The following is a 16,861-nucleotide window of genomic DNA, read 5'->3' as shown; positions in this document are numbered from 1 at the left end:
TGTGCAAGTACCACTGAGTTAAAAATTTAAGGTAAAATCCTAAACTGTGTCCTCATTTGAGCACATTAAGTACTTGAGGTTTCTCTGCCTTTTTCTCTCTCTTTCCTTCCTAAACATATCTTCTGAATAGACACCTTGATTCTCTTGTACACTCTTCCAGGTGTGAAGCAGACCGAGGCTACTATGATGTTCACATATAACCGGCAGAGTAAGACTTTGTCCAGTGAAATCCAGATTCCAGATTTTGATGTTGACCTTGGGACAGTCCTCAGAGTTCGTGATGAATCTGCTGAGGAAGAAAAGTCTTACAAGCTCACCCTTGACATTCAGAATAAGAAAATCACTGAGGTCACCCTCACCGGCCATATGAGGTAAGGAAGGCTCAAGGCGGGGTCTGACCTGAGCTGTGGGCCTTCGTGGCTCTTTCCTTTCTTCCTTTTCAGCTTGAAAGCTGACCAAGGGGTCTGCACTTTAAGGGGCAGACAGAGCCCTCAACACTGTGACCCTCTGCACGTGTCCAGTTGGATCTGCCTACCGTTCATTGGGTACTTACTATTCATCAGGCACTATACTGGGTACTTTAAAGAAATTATCTCAGCCCTCATAATAAACTGCAGATAGGTATGAGTTTCCCTGTTTTATAGATAAGGAAATGGTAGCTCGGAGGGGTTAAATAATTCGGCCAAGGCAGTAGAGCTAGTAAATGGTAGAGCGGGATTCAAACAGTTTTCGAAAACCTTCTCTCTCCCATACCTCCCTGGAGTGTCCTGAATTTGTAGTGAGTTAGCTTTAGAAGTTAAGGAGTTCAATCTCTGGTCATTTCTCTGAGCCATTCCACATTCGCCACAAGTGGAACTTGCATTGAACCCTGCCTATCTCTTTGGAATGAATGGAGTCACTGATGTCAACTTTTTCTTTTTCAATAGTTATGACAGGAAGGAAGAAGGCAAAATCAAAGGTGTTATCTCCATACCCCGTTTGCAAGCAGAAGCCAGAAGTGAGATCCTCACCCAGTGGTCTCCCTCAAAACTGCTCCTGCAGATGGACTCATCTGCTACAGCTTACGGCTCAACAGTTTCCAAGAAGGTGGCATGGCGTTATGGTAAGCACGTCTTCCCCACGTGAGCACTTCCAAGAGCACGGTGTACTCGACAGCAGTGCGTGTTGACAGCCACAGGTGGGAGCTGACCTGGCACTACTGACAACTATTTCACGTGTGTGTTTTCAGATGAAGAGAAGATTGAATTTGAATGGAACACAGGCACCAACGTGGATACCAAAAAAGCAGCTTCCAGTTTCCCTGTGGATCTCTCTGATTATCCTAAAAGTTTGCAAATGTATGCCAGTAGTCTCCTGGATCACAGAGTTCCTCAAACAAACATGACTTTCCGGCACATGGGTTCCAAATTAGCAGTTGTAAGTACACATCAGCCAGTCAATAAATACACGGTTATAAGTGCTAATTACATAGTCAGCTCTGAGTTAGGTGAAAGAGTATCCAGAGATGGATAAGGCATGCTTCCTACCCCCAGGGAATTCCTGGGGAGAAAAAGAAGCACTCACGTATGCATAGTTACCCAGTTACACAAGGCTATGTTTTTAAATACCAGATGAATACTACTAAGCAGAAGAGGTACCTAAGATATCACAGGGAGCTTCAGGACACTGACTAGGGGTTTGACTATGCTACGTATTCCTTTTATAAAATACAGGAAGAGATTAATTACTGACAACCAAAATTCATAATTTTTATGATTTATTTTTTAACTTTGAGTATACCGTCCTGCTTAGTGATCGAGCTGCCAAATACGGATTCTCACCTGATGTTAACTGTGTTTGATGCCCACCCATGCCCATTGCTTTCAAAACTTCTATTATTTTGTAGGCAACAAGTACATGGCTTCAGGAGGCATCGAGGAATCTTCCTTATGCCCAGAATTTACAAGATCATCTCAGTGGCCTACAAGAGTTGTACCTCCAGAAAATGGAATTGCCAGACTTCCACATCCCAGAAAACCTCTTCTTAAAAAGGTAAAAAGAGGAACCAGAAAAATTTCTTGAACCATGAAAAGTAAATGGAAGATTTTACTTAGCATGATCTAGACTTCTTTTAAATTTACATTTTTAAGGGAAACAAGGTAAGCATTTTAAGGAGATTAGTAACTGTCACATAAACATTGTGGCATTTTCGCATTTTTAAATATGAGGTCAGAATGTGAATGCCAACCCAGTCGGGGGAAAAAAAAAAAAACCTAAGAAAGTAATTAGGAGATGCTGGTACTTCCACCCTAAGATGTTTTATTCACTTAGTTTTAAACTGAATTTGAAAGCCATTCACTTTTCCTCTACTGTAAGTGAACTCGCCTTATGCTCAGGATCAGGAATATACTCATAATCGTGAAGAATTCAAGAGTGGCTGGCAGACTTGTTGGCTACAGGCTTGCTGTTGAGCTCACAGGGTCCGAACAGCCATTGGGCATGGAATGAAGGCACATTCTGAGAGCATATGTCACTTTAGCAAAATAGCATCATCCTTATGGGGAAGTCAGATTGGAAAATGCTCGGTCCCCTTCTGTACTTACAGAAATACATGTGATGCTTTGATTTCTGTCATGAAAATTTAAAACTCAGAGCATGAGCTGAAAAGACTACAGTCTGTTCTGGATTGACTGTTCTCTGTGTTATCTTCAGGGTTTAGAAAACAAGTGGCCTGTGTCACATGGGCCTTTCCATAGTCTGTGTCTGGGCAGCAAAGTTTAATAGGCCAGATAAGTGTGTGAAAGGGCTAAAATCCACCAAAACAGTCATATGGACAAAATATGAAGATAAGAGAAAAAAAGTGGCAGCTTCAGAGGACCCAGGAACCTCTTCCTTCACTCCTAGTGTTTCCAACCAACAGTCTTGTCTGTGCTGTGCTGAAAAGGCAGGACCACAGGACCTTAGAAGTGGATGGGGCCTTATCAAGCATGGGATCTCATCATGAATGTTGGGATCTGCATAGGCAGCATCCAGTCCTTGACGGAGTAATGCAATGAATAGTTGTTTGTTTACTACACTTACACTCTGCCATCCTACTTTCCTCTTGTGAGTTGTCAAAATAGTCCATTGTATGTGCATAGTACTGAAAAGATTGGTATTTTAGGTATTTTTTCTCATTTCATATCCAAGACCAGCTCTGTGAGATCAGCAGAAACGGTACTGTCATCCTCACCACACAGATAACATCACTGAGACTCAGAAAGGCGAATTCACTAGCACAGCTCCCACTGATTGCTGATACTAACGTTATAACTCAAGATTACTGATGCCCATGCCTGTGCTCTTTCCACATGTCAAGATGCCTCAATTCAGTTGAGCAGATATGTATCAAGTATCCCGTGTGCAGTACTAGATTAGACTAGGTGCAGTGAGAAAATAAAAACTGGATAAGGTGTAATCCTTCCCCCCACAGGAAGACACTGTGTAGACACTGACAACAGAACAAATAAGTGCTAGTTATATAAGCAGATTATGAAAAGATCTTTGAGATAGGTGGAAGCGACTGTGTCACTATAAGAACAAGAGAAATTGACTGTGACTTAGATGGGATGGTAGAAATAAGGACACAGCTCTTGGGAGGGATTTGAACGGATGTGAGTGTTTGTAGGTAGAGGTTAAAGCCAAGGGACGCCAGGCCCTGGGAGCAGCAGGAGGAACAGTGCAGTGCAGGACTGGAAATGAGACACATGCACTATCGCTCAGAAGCTCAGGTGGCAGAGAACTTCGAGGGCTTGCTGTCTTACTGTGGGGACATTGTCTTTGCTCTTCATTTCAGTGACGGTCAGATCAAATACACCCTGAACAAGAACAGTGTGAACATTGAGATCCCTTTGCCTTTTGGTGGCAAATCCTCCAAAGATCTAAAGATGTTAGAGACTATTCGGACACCAGCCCTCAACTTCCAGCCTGTGGGATTCCACCTGCCATCTCAAGAGTTCCAAGTCCCCACTTTTACAATCCCCAAGTTGTATCAACTGCGGGTGCCTCTCTTGGGTGTTCTAGACCTCTCCACAAATACCTACAGTAACTTGTATAACTGGTCCGCCTCCTATACTGGCGGCAACACCAGCACAGACTCCTTGAGCCTCCAGGCTCAGTGCCATGTGAAGGCAGACGCCGTGGTCGACCTGCTCTCCTACCATGTGCAAGGTGAGCCCTGCCCAAGGGGAGGTTCACAGAGCGAACTTGCTGCAGGTTCCAATGGGCTAGCCTCCTCTGGGAAGGGAAAAACTTGGGCTTTCTTGCAGACATTGTTCTTGCTACTTGGAACCCTATTCTTTTTCCTTCCTCCCTTCCTTCCTCCCTCCCTTCCTTCCTTCGGAAATATGTATTAAACACCTATGTATCAAGCATTCTACTAGGCAGTAACAGAGAAAACAGATAAACTGGCAATTAGAATTCAGTGTGAGAGGTGCTGTGATAGGGTATAGTGTGTAAGGTACAGTGGAGGACAAGGGAACCCAGCAAGGTCTGTGGTGGTCAGGGAAGGCCTCCAGGAGGAATGCCTTTTGCTATCAGATTTTGTGCTCATGTTATAAATGGAGGAGACTGTTGCACAACTGACCAAGACCAATGGGACTTCCTTCTTGAAAGACTTTCAACATAGAAATTGTTGTGGAAGTGCATGACTTCATTTAACCAATGTGTTTTGATTTTTATGCTAGGATCTGCAAAAACAACGTATGACCACAGGAATACACTCACGTTTTCGGGTGATGGGTCTCTACACCACAAATTCCTGGATTCACACGTCAAATTCAGTCACGTGGAGAAAACTGGAAACAATCCAGCCTCAAAAGGTTTTCTGACATTTGATGCATCGAGTGCCTGGGGACCACAGATATCTGCTTCAGTCCATTTAGACTCAAAAAAGAAACAGCATTTGTATGTCAAAGAGGTCACGATTGATGGGCAGCTCAGAGCCTCTTCGTTCTACGCTAAAGGTGTATATGGCCTGTCTTATCAGAGGGATCCTACCACTGGCCAGCTAAGTGGAGAATCCAACATGAGGTTTAACTCCTCCTACCTCCAGGGCACCAACCAGATAACAGGAAGATATGAAGATGGAACAGTCTCTGTTACCTCCACCTTGGATCTGCAAGGTGGCCTCATGAAAAATACCGCTTCCCTGAAGTACGAGAACTACGAGCTGACTCTGAAATCTGACACCAATGGGAAGTATGAGGACTTTGCCACTTCGAACAAGATGGATCTGACCTTCTCTAAGCAAAGTGCATTGCTACGTTCTGAGTATCAGGCTGATTACAAGTCACTGAAGTTCTTCACCCTGCTTTCCGGATCACTAAACTCCCGTGGTCTTGAGTTAAATGCTGACATCTTGGGCACTGACAGAATTAATAGTGGTGCTCACAAGGCAACACTAAGGATTGCCCAAGATGGAATGTCTACCAGTGCAACAACCAACTTGAAGTGTAGTCCCCTAATGCTGGAGAATGAACTCAATGCCGCGCTTGGCCTCTCTGGGGCATCCCTGAAATTAACAACAAATGGCCGCTTCCGGGAACACCATGCAAAATTCAGTCTAGATGGAAGAGCTACCCTCACAGAGGTGTCACTGGGAAGTGCTTATCAGGCCATGATTCTGGGGGTCGACAGCAAAAACATTTTCAACTTCAGAATCAACCAGGAAGGACTCAAGCTTTCAAATGACATGATGGGCTCATACGCTGAAATGAAACTTGACTACACAAACAATCTGAACATTGCAGGGTTATCACTGGACTTCTCTTCCAAACTTGACAACATTTATAGCTCTGACAAGTTTTATAAGCAAAATTTTAATCTACAGTTACAGCCCTATTCCCTGGTAACTACTTTAAACAACGACTTGAAATTCAGTGCTCTGGATATGACCAACAATGGAAAATTACGGCTTGAACCTCTGAAGCTGAGTGTGGGTGGGACCATAAAAGGAGCCTACCAAAATAATGAACTAAAACACATCTACACTCTTTCTTATGCTGACTTATCAGCAAGTTATAAAGCAGACACTGTAGCTAAGGTGCAGGGCGCAGAGTTTAGCCATCGGCTCAACACTAACATCGCTGGGCTCGCTTCAACCATTGACATCAGTACAAACTACAATTCGGACTCCCTGCATTTCAACAATGTTTTCCACTCTGCAGTGGCCCCATTTACAATGACCGTCGACACGCATACAAATGGCAATGGGAAACTGGTTCTCTGGGGACAACACACTGGGCAGCTGTATAGCAAATTCCTGTTGAAAGCAGAACCTCTGGCCTTTACTTTTTCTCATGATTACAGAGGATCCACAAGTCACCATCTCGTGTCCAGGAGGAGCATCAGGACTGCTCTTGATCACAAAATCAGTGCCCTGCTCACTCTGGCCGAGCAGACAAGCACCTGGAAACTCAAGACCCAGTTGAACCAAAATGAATACAGCCAGGACTTCAGTGCTTACAACACTAAAGACAAAGTTGGTGTTGAGCTCAGTGGACGAGCCCTGGCTGACCTCACTGTGCTGGACTCCCCTATTACAGTGCCACTTTTACTCAGTGAGCCCATCAGTGTAATTGACGCTTTAGAGCTGAGGGATGCTGTTGACCAGCCCCAAGAATTCACTCTTGTTGCTTCTGTAAAATATGATAAGAACCAAGAGGTTCACACCATCAACCTCCCATTCTTTAAAATCCTGCCAGAATATTTTGAGAAGACTCGAGAGGTAGTTATAGGTGCACTGGAAGCTATACAGAAAGAATTGAAACACATCAATATTGATGAACGCATGAGGAAATACACAGCAGCCTTGGACAGACTCCCACAGCAAGTTAATGATTATCTGAATGCATTCAACTGGGAGAAACAAGTTTTGAGTGCCAAGGAGAAACTAACTGCTTTCACAGAAAATTATAGAATTACAGAAAATGATCTGCAGATCGTATTAGACAATGCCAAAATCAACCTTAATGGAAAACTATCTCAGCTACAAACATATGTGATACAATTTGATCAGTATATTAAAGATAATTATGATTTACATGATTTTAAGGCAGCTATTGCTAAGATTATTGATCGAATCATTGAAAAATTGAAAACTCTTGATGAACATTATCATATCCGTGTAACTGTACTAAAAGAAATCCGTGATCTGTGTTTTTTTATTGAAAATATTGATTTTAACAAAATTGGAAGTAGTACTGCATCTTGGATTCAAAATATGGATACTAAGTATCAAATCAGAATCCAGATACAAGAAAAATTGCAGCAGCTCCATGTGCAGATTCAGAATGTAGACATCCAGCACCTTGCGGACAAGGTCAGACAACAGGTTGAAGCTGTTGATGTCAGAGTGCTCTTAGATCAGTTGAGAACCACAATCTCATTTCAAAGAATAAAGGAAATTATTGAGCATGTCAAATACTGTGTTACACATCTTTTTGAAGATTTTGAAGTAATTGAGGAAATCAATGCTTTCAGAGTCATGGTCCATGAGTTCATTGAGACATATAAAATAGACCACCACATCCAGGTTTTAATGGATAAGTCAGTGCAGTTGGCTCACCAATACAAGCTGCAGGAGACTGTTCAGAAGCTAAGCAGTGTCCTACAGCAAGTCAAGATGGCAGAGCTTGTTGAGGAATTGATTGGGTTTACCGACCATGCTCTCAGGCAGCTTGAAGCATTGTCTTTTAAACAATTCATTGAGGAAATAAACAGATTCCTTGACTTGCTGGTAAAGAAGTTAAGGTCATTTGATTACCACCAGTTTGTAGGTGAAGCCAATAATAAAATTCGTGAGGTGACTCAGAGAATCAATGGTGAAATTCGGGCTCTGGGACTTCCACAGAAAGCTAAAGCACTACAGCTGTTCACAGAGGACGTCAAGGCCACAGTCTCAGTCCATCTGGAAAACCTAAAGGCCACCAAAGTAACCTGGTTCCTTGATTGGTTACGGGTTTCTGTAGTTCACATGAAAGCCAAATTCCAAGACACCCTGGAAGATATACGAGACCGAGTGTATCAAATGGATATGCAGCAGGAAGTCCAGCGATACCTGTTCCTAGTTGGCCAGGTTTACAGCACACTTGTCACCTACATTTCTGATTGGTGGAATCTTGCTGCTAAGAACCTTACTGACTTTGCAGAACAGTATTCTCTCCAAGACTGGGCCAAAAACCTGAAAACATTAGTAGAACAAGGGTTCACTGTTCCCAAAATCCAGACCACCTTTGGGACCATACCTGCCTTTGAAGTCAGTCTCCGTGCCCTTCAGGAGGCTACATATCAGACTCCTGACTTCATTGTCCCCCTGACAGATCTGAAGATTCCATCCGTTCAGATCAACTTCAAAAAGTTGAAAGATATAAAAATCCCATCCAGGTTTTCCACGCCAGAATTTACTGTCCTCAATACCTTCCACATCCCTTCCTTTACAGTTGACTTGGTAGAAATAAAAACAAAGATCATCAGAACCATTGACCAAATGCTGAACAGTGAGCTGCAGTGGCCAGTCCCAGAAGTGTACCTGAGGGATCTGAGCGGGGTGGACACGGTTCTTGCTAGAATCCCTGTGCCAGACTTCCATTTACCAGAAATCACAATTCCAGAATTTGTCATCCCACATCTCAATGTTACAGATTTTCAAGTTTCTGACCTTCACATACCAGAATTCCAGCTTCTCCACATCTCACACACAACTGAAGTACCTACTTTTGGCAAGCTATATGGCATTTTGAAAATCCAATCTCCCCTTCTCATATTAGATGCAAATGCTGACATTCAGAATGTAACTGCTTCAGCAAACCAGGCAGAGATTGAGGCTTCTGTCACTGCCAAAGGAGAATCCAAATTAGAAGTTCTCAATTTTGATTTTCAAGCAAACGCACAACTCTCAGACCCTAAGATTAATCCACTGGTTCTGAAGGAATCTATGAGGTTCTCCAGCAAGTACCTGAAAATGGAGCATGAGAGTGAAGTGCTATTTGTTGGAAATGCTATTGAGGGAAAATCAAACACAGTGGCAGGTTTACACACAGAAAAAAATACACTGGAGCTTAGTAACGGTGTGCTTGTCAAGATAAATCATCAGCTTACCCTGGACAGCAACACAAAGTACTTCCACAAATTGAACATCCCCAAACTGGACTTCTCCAGCCAGGCTGACCTGCGCAGTGAAATCAAGACCCTGTTGGAAGCTGGACACCTAGCATGGACTTCTTCTGGAACAGGGTCCTGGAAATTGGCCTGCCACAAATTCTCAGATGAGGGAACACAGGAATCCCAAAGTAACTTTACTGTGGAAGGACCCATCACGTCCTTTGGATTATCTAATAAGATCAATAGCAAACACCTAAGAGTAAACCAAAATATAGTTTATGAATCTCGCTTCCTCAACTTTTCTAAATTTGAAATCCAGTCACAAGCTGAATGCCAGTACTTGGGCCGCAGTGTTCTAACTGCTAAAGGTATGGCGCTGCTTAGAGAAGGGAAGGCAGAGATAACTGGCAACCACGATGCGCATTTAAATGGAAAGGTTATTGGAACTCTGAAAAATTCTCTTTTCTTTTCAGCACAGCCACATGCGCTTACTGCATCCACAAACAATGAAGGGAACTTGAGAGTTAGTTTTCCATTAAAATTGACAGGGAAGATAGACTTTTTGAATAATTATGCACTGTTTCTGAGTCCTGGTGCCCAGCAAGCAAGTTGGCAATCAAGTGCCAGGTTCAATCAGTATAAGTACAATCAGAATTTCTCTGCTGGAAACAATGAGAAAAGCATCGAGGCCCACATAGGGATAAATGGAGAAGCCAACCTGGATTTTTTAAACATTCCTTTAACAATCCCTGAAATGACTCTACCTTATACAAACCTCACAACACCCCAGGTGAAAGATATCTCCTTATGGGAAAAGACAGGCTTGAAGGAATTCTTGAAAACAACAAAGCAATCATTCGATTTAAGTGTAAAGGCTCAGTATAAGAAAAACAAAGACAAGCATTCCATCCCAGTTCCTCTGGCTGGATTTTATGCATTTATCAATCGTAACATCAATTCCTTCAACAGGCATTTCGAGACAGTCAGAAACAAGGCATTAGATTTTTTTATCAAATCCTACAATGAAGCAAAAATTACATTTGATAAGTACAAGGTTGAAAAATCCCTCAACCAGCAACCCAGGTTCTATAAAATTCCTGGATACACTATTCCAGTTACCAACATTGAAGTGTCTCCATTCACAGTGAAGATGTTGACATTCGGGTATGTGATCCCCAAAGAGATCAGTACCCCCAGCATCACCATCCCGGGTTCTGGCGCCTACGTGCCCTCATACACATTAGTCCCGCCATTCCTAGAGCTGCCAACCCTTCATGTCCCTAGGAATCTTCTTGAGCTTTCTCTTCCAGAGTTCAAGGTATTGAGTACCACAAACAAAATTCTAATTCCAGCCATGGGCAATATTACCTATGATTTTTCCTTTAAATCAAGTGTCATCACACTGAATACCAATGTTGGTCTTTATAACCAATCAGATATTGTGGCTCATTTTCTTACTTCCTCTTCTTCTGTCATTGATGCACTGCAGTACAAATTAGAGGGCACCTCAAGTTTGACAAGGAAAAGAGGGTTGAAGTTAGCCACAGCTTTGTCTCTGAGTAACAAACTCGTGGAGGGCAATCATGACAATACTATTAGCTTCACCAAGAAAAACATGGATGCATCCATGACAACAACTGCAAGAGTCCAAATTCCACTTTTGAGAATGAATTTCAAGCAAGAACTTAATGGAAATACCAAGTCAAAACCTACTGTCTCTTCATCCATTGAACTGAAGTATGATTTCAGTTGGCCCCATGTGTACACTACTGCTACAGGGGCGTTTGACCACAAGCTCAGCTTAGAATGTCTCACCTCTTACTTTTCCATTGAGTCATCTACCAAAGGAGGTGTCAAGGCTTTTATCCTTTCAAGGGAATATTCAGGAACTCTTGCCAGCGAGGCCAGCACTTACTTGAATTCCAAGGGTACTCGATCTTCTGTGAAGCTGCTAGGAGCTTCCAAAGTAGATGGTATCTGGAACCTTGAAGTAAAAGAAAATTTTGCTGGAGAAACCACTCTCCAACGCATATATGCCATCTGGGAACAAAATACGAAAAACCATTTACAGCTAGGGGGCCTCTTTTTAACATCTGGAGAGCATACAAGCAAAGCCACCCTGGAACTTTCCCTGTGGGAAATATCAGCCCTTGTTCAGGTCCGTGCACGTCAGCCCAATTCCCTCCTTAATATCAATTACCTTGGCCAGGAAGTGTCCCTGAATGCTAACACTGAGAACCAGAAAATGAGCTGGAAAAGTCAGGTCCAGGTTCATTCTGGGTCTCTCCAGAACAACATACAGCTTTCCAATGGCCAAGAAGAGGCACGCCTTGACATGGCAGGCTCCTTAGAAGGGTACCTATGGTTCCTCAAAGATGCTGTCTTACCAGTTTATGACAAGAGCATATGGGACCTCCTAAAGCTGGATGTGACCACCACCAACGATAGGAAACAGTATCTCCGTGCTTCAACTGCCCTTGTATATACCAAAAACCCCAATGGCTATCCTGTTTCTATCCCCGTGCAAGAATTGGCTGATAAATTCATTATTCCTGGACTGAAACTAAATAACCTAAATTCTGTTCATGTCACACCTACATTCCACGTCCCCTTTACAGATCTTCAGGTTCCATCCTACATACTTGACTTCAGTGAAATAAAAATCTACAAGAAGCTAAGTACTTTGCCATTTGCCCTCAACATACCAACACTACCCAAAGTGAAATTCCCCAAAGTTGATGTGTTAGCACAATATTCTAAACCAGAAGTCTCCTCAGTTCCCTTTTTTGAGGTAACTGTGCCTGCATCTCAGTTAACTGTGTCCCACTGCACCCTTCCAAAAAGTATTTCAGCTGGCAGTGCTGTTTTGGATCTAAATGTGGTGGCCAGCAACACTGCAGACTTCGAGTTGCCAACAGTCACCATGCCTGAGCAGACTATTGAGATTCCTTCCATGAAGTTCTCTGTACCTGCTGGAATTTTCATTCCTTCCTTTGGAACACTGACTGCACGTTTCGAGGTGGCCTCTCCCTTGTATAATGCTACTTGGAGTGCTGGTTTGAAAAATAAAGGGGATCACGTTGAAACATTCCTGGATTCCACATGCAGCTCCACCATTCAGTTCCTGGAATATGACCTAAACGGTAAGGAAATTTCCTGCCTCCCCTACGCGCTTTATTTCTTCAGTGCGAGTTGTGAATAAATAATTATGTATTTAGATATGACTCGAAGCAAAATTGCTCTCTATAGCAAAATTGAAAAGAGGCGGGAAGGAGACACATGTATACCCCACATGTGAAAACCATCCTGTTGAAAACCTACTGACACTGCTGAAGGATAGGTTCAGAGAAAATAGATTTTTCTGTAATCATTTTAGGACTAAAAAGGTCTCCTGTTTTTTTAAGTGAGGACCGCATGTTTCAAACATATCAGACAGTTAAGATAGAATTCTCTGCTTTCACAATGAAAATGTTTATATCCTGCAGTTACTAATCTAATGAAATATAAAATCTTTCCCATACAGTCGTGGGAACACACAAAATTGAAGGTGGCATGTTAGTTTGTAAAACTAACGGATCATTTGCACACCGTGATTTCAGTGCAGAGTATGAAGAAGTTGGCAGATATCAAGGACTTGGGTATGGAACTTCTATTTTCATCTCTTTTCCAGTCATTTTGATGTTTGCCATCTCCACATCCCTTTCGTGACAGCCCATGTGCTTTCTTTTGCTTTCAGGTACTGGAATGGAAAGGTCGACCTTAACATCACCAGCCCGACATTAACTGATGTCCGTCTGCGCTACCAGGAAAGCGAGAACCACCACTCCTCCTCAGTAGCCTCCCCAGCCATAGGCACTGTGGTCATCGACGTGAAGAACATTAACGATACCTTATTGAGATGGAACCTCTACTACCGCCCTCAGGTGAGTCCCATCTAGTGGGTTACACACCCCAAGAGCAAACAGAGAATATGGGCAGGTAATACAAAGTATTACCTAGGGGCTTTCCCAAACTAGGTGCAACACAAGCAATGAGCAGGTTGAACTTCTCTTCTGAGCTATTCTCCAGAACGTATTAGGAGTCTTTTATTGATTGTATTACATGCACACGTGACCTCGTATGACCACTATTATTTTATTACATTTGGGCAGTTCTAGAAAGATGAGAGTTTTGCCTCATCACCTAAATCATGGAAAAACCCTGCCATATGCTGAGTACATTTTTCAGACTGGGGCTTCTTGGAGTATTTGAGGCTTCAAAATTCTTCCCCACAGTAGGATTGTTAGATGTGCCAGGTTTCTCTCATGTACTTTACAAGCTCTGCCAGGGCCCAGTCAAAGATGCCATCAGTAGAGGAGAGAAAATAATCGGGTTCTGTCACTAAAGTTTATCACAGGCTTAGAGGATGGATGGCCCCTGATATTGGGCTTCTAGGTCTCTGCTCGGTGGGCCCTGGACTTTTTTCTTTTTTGTTACTTCTCCTTTCTCTGAATTAGTCTCTCCCTGTGTTTTTCTCCCCGTTCTTTTCCTCCTCGTCCTCTTCTGATCTTCAGGCCTAGAAAGGCCTGAATGTTAAATGTTACTGTGTAAATGCCTTACATAATTTTGTCCTTTCTGGGGCATGTGTTAAAGAGGAATTAACAAGAGTGTATTTGTTTAACCGTAAGACAAACACATGAACTGACATATGAAAGATAAATCCCCATCAGAATATGAAAGATCCTCTGATCTTTACTTTTAACTGCTAATGAAGTTTTAGTGTAGTATATTATGTGAAATCAAGATAATTGAAAACATGTTCTTTTCATCCTTTTTTGCTGGTTTTAGTCCTCTCCAGATAAAACACTCAACATAGTCAAAATTGAGATGAGGGCCCCGGAATCGGATGATGAAGTTCAGATTAAAGCTAACTGGGAAGAAGAAGCAGTGTCTGAATTGCTAAGCTCTCTCAAAGACAATATGCCCAAGGCCATGGGGGCCTCTTATGACTATGTCAACAAGTACCACCAGGAGTACACGGGACTCGATCTGAGAGATGCTTCTTTAAAACTGAGAAGAGGTTTGCAGAACAGCGCTGAGCAGGTGTATCAAGGGGCCGTGAGGCAGATTGATGAGGTGGACGTGGGGCTCCGAAGGATAGCCAGAGGCACCACTAATACCTACCAGCAGTGGAAGGACACGGCCAAGAGTCTGTACCAGGAACTGTTGGCTCAGGAGGACCACAGTGGTTTCCAGAGACTCCAGAAGAAGGTGTTTGACAGCTTAATAGGAGTTACTCAGGAATACAATGTGACAGTCAACCGTGTGATTGACTCGTTCATTGATTTCCTAAAGTCCACCAGATTCCAGCTCCCAGGAAGAGCCGGGAACTACACTGAAGACGAACTCTACACTATGGTCCTGAAGAAAGTAGGTAAGCTACTGTCCCAGGTACATGCAAAGATCCATAGTGGGTTAGAAATACTGTTTTCCTATTTCCAAGACCTGATGGAGAAATCTGAATTAATCAAGGACCTAAAGAATAAATTTCCCTTTGATTCAGTGTACTATCAACTAATAGGTATAGGCTCAGAGTATGGAAAACTGTTGAAATCTTTATCACAAGAGATCCAAAAGGCACTTAGTGACCTCCAGTCTGTCAAGACTACAGAGATGCTAAGTAACCTTAAGAGGTTTCTACAAAGCATTTTCCAGGAGGTAGAAGACGACCTTAAACGCTTGAAGGAGAAGAAATTTACTGATCTCATTAATGATATCCAGCACGACATCAGCACAACCTTCGACACATTCATTTCATTTGTTTTTAGACTCCTGAAAGAAAACCTAGGTCCTAACTTTGGTGAGTTTAATGAACTTGTTCAAAACAAACTTCAGGAAGCCTCTCAAGAGTTACAGCAGCTCCATCAGTACGTGCAGGCTCTTCGCAAAGAATATTTTGATCCAAGTATGGTTGGCTGGACAGTGAAGTATTATGAACTTGAAGAAAAGTTCATCAACCTGATCAAGAAGCTAGTAGATGTCCTTAAGGACTTCCATTCCAAATACACTGTCAGTGCTGCTGGCTTTGCTTCCCAACTCTCAAGTCAGGTTGAGCAACTGGTGCAGAAAGATTTCCAGGAATATCTGAGCATCCTTGCCGATGCAGATGGAAAAGGGAAAGAGAAGATTGCAGAGCTTTCTACCAGTGCTCAGGAAATAATTAAAAGCTGGGCTGTTGCAGTGAAGGAAATCATCTCTGATTACCGCCAGCAGTTCACATATAAACTACAGGATTTTGCAGACCAGCTCTCTGATTACTACGAAAAATTCATTGCTGAGTCCAAAAGATTGATTGACCTGTCCATTCAAAACTACCACATGTTTCTGAGATATATCATGGAGTTACTGAAAGAGCTACAATTGGCCACAGTCAATGGCATGAGCCCCTACATAAAGGTTGCTCCAGGAGAGTTTACTATCACCTTCTAATTTTTTATAGCAATTCTCATTTATTCTTCTGCTCCAATTAAACTTCCACATAGTAGGGAAAAAATTCAAACTGTATGTATTAATATAATCATCCACCAGCCAGCCCTGTAGCAGAGAGCTGACTACAAGCAGAAACACATATGAACTGGACCTGCATCGAAGCTGGCATCAGATCTCTGAGGGTCTCTGAACTCTGGGAAATGACATTTTTTGCAAGTTAAAGAAAACCAGGATCTGAGTTATTTTGCTAAACTTTGGGAGAGCGAGAACAAATAAATTCTTTACTGTGTCTCATACCACTCAATGTGACTCATTCATATTGAAAGATAGAGAAATGAGGTAATTTATTCAAATGTCTGGCATTTCAAAACCTCTAGAGCACACACTGTTTTGAGTGATAGGGGAAAAGGAGAATTTAGGGAGGGAAACACTTTGCCACCTTGAAGAAAGTAACTGATCTCAGAGACTGTATTTGCCAAGTGAGAATGAACAACTATTTGCAAAGGCTTTCACATAATTTGACCCACAGGAGCATCTCAGTATGTGCCACACAACCTTCCTCACCAACCAGTCTGCTTTTGCCAGGTAAGGCTCTCTGCTAGGCTCTGAGATGAACCATCAGGCCCTTTATTTGACTCACCTGCCAGCAGTGGAAAAGGAGTGGCTAAGAAAGAAGTCCTAACGGCAAGGGCTTCATGGCAGTAGGGATCCCAGAAGGCTCCCTGCGGCTCGGCCAGGATCCATTCGTGGCAGAGGAAGTAAGGGTGGGAGAGGAGACTTGGGACATGGGTTCCTAACATTTCTGGGACCAAGCATACATTAATGCTCTTGAATTTCTTTATTTCTCCAAGCTTAATATCCAGTAATCCTAAGTGTAATCAAAACCCAAGCGTTTCCCCTACTACATCCACTCACCTCAAACTGATTTTAAACACTGGCAACATCCAGTCAGAGCATCCAGGATGAGCTCTGGTGAGGGAAGGCTGCAGAGAAGCCGTGCAGCCCAGCTGTCCCTAATGTCATCGGGAAGGTCAGCGGTAACTTGCATTTCAGCGGCACTGGAGGACAAAGGAAGGGTGTGACCTTTGGGGAATAGGAAATTGGAGACCACCCCAAGTCCTACATGAGACCTGTTTGGAAAAGGCCCTTTTTATCCCCAGATACCTTCAAGCTGCAGCATTCTTTCATAAAGCCTTCAAATTCCCTTGGTAAAGGCCACTCTTACAACGCACAAGCGTTACCTGGAAAAGAAAACACATTAGCCTCTTGGTAC

General features: G+C 42.9%; 1 protein-coding gene across 1 annotated transcript in view; it reads left to right on the top strand.

The window, feature by feature from the left end:
• APOB (apolipoprotein B) overlaps window positions 1-15,884 on the top strand; it is a 39,376-nt gene extending 23,492 nt beyond the window's left edge. Inside the window, exons 21-29 of the mRNA XM_082672914.1 lie at window positions 161-371; window positions 927-1,102; window positions 1,229-1,416; window positions 1,886-2,031; window positions 3,815-4,188; window positions 4,704-12,263; window positions 12,644-12,758; window positions 12,857-13,043; window positions 13,948-15,884. Coding sequence (XP_082529040.1) covers window positions 161-371; window positions 927-1,102; window positions 1,229-1,416; window positions 1,886-2,031; window positions 3,815-4,188; window positions 4,704-12,263; window positions 12,644-12,758; window positions 12,857-13,043; window positions 13,948-15,588 — 10,598 coding nt within the window. The 3' untranslated portion in view covers window positions 15,589-15,884. The remainder of the gene's footprint in view (window positions 1-160; window positions 372-926; window positions 1,103-1,228; window positions 1,417-1,885; window positions 2,032-3,814; window positions 4,189-4,703; window positions 12,264-12,643; window positions 12,759-12,856; window positions 13,044-13,947) is intronic.
• The last annotated feature ends 977 nt before the right edge of the window (window positions 15,885-16,861 follow it).

The sequence above is a fragment of the Grampus griseus genome, assembly GCF_964374135.1.
Source record: "Grampus griseus genome assembly, chromosome: 15".
Classification (NCBI taxonomy): domain Eukaryota; kingdom Metazoa; phylum Chordata; class Mammalia; order Artiodactyla; family Delphinidae; genus Grampus; species Grampus griseus.
This window is presented reverse-complemented; position numbering and strand designations above follow the sequence as displayed.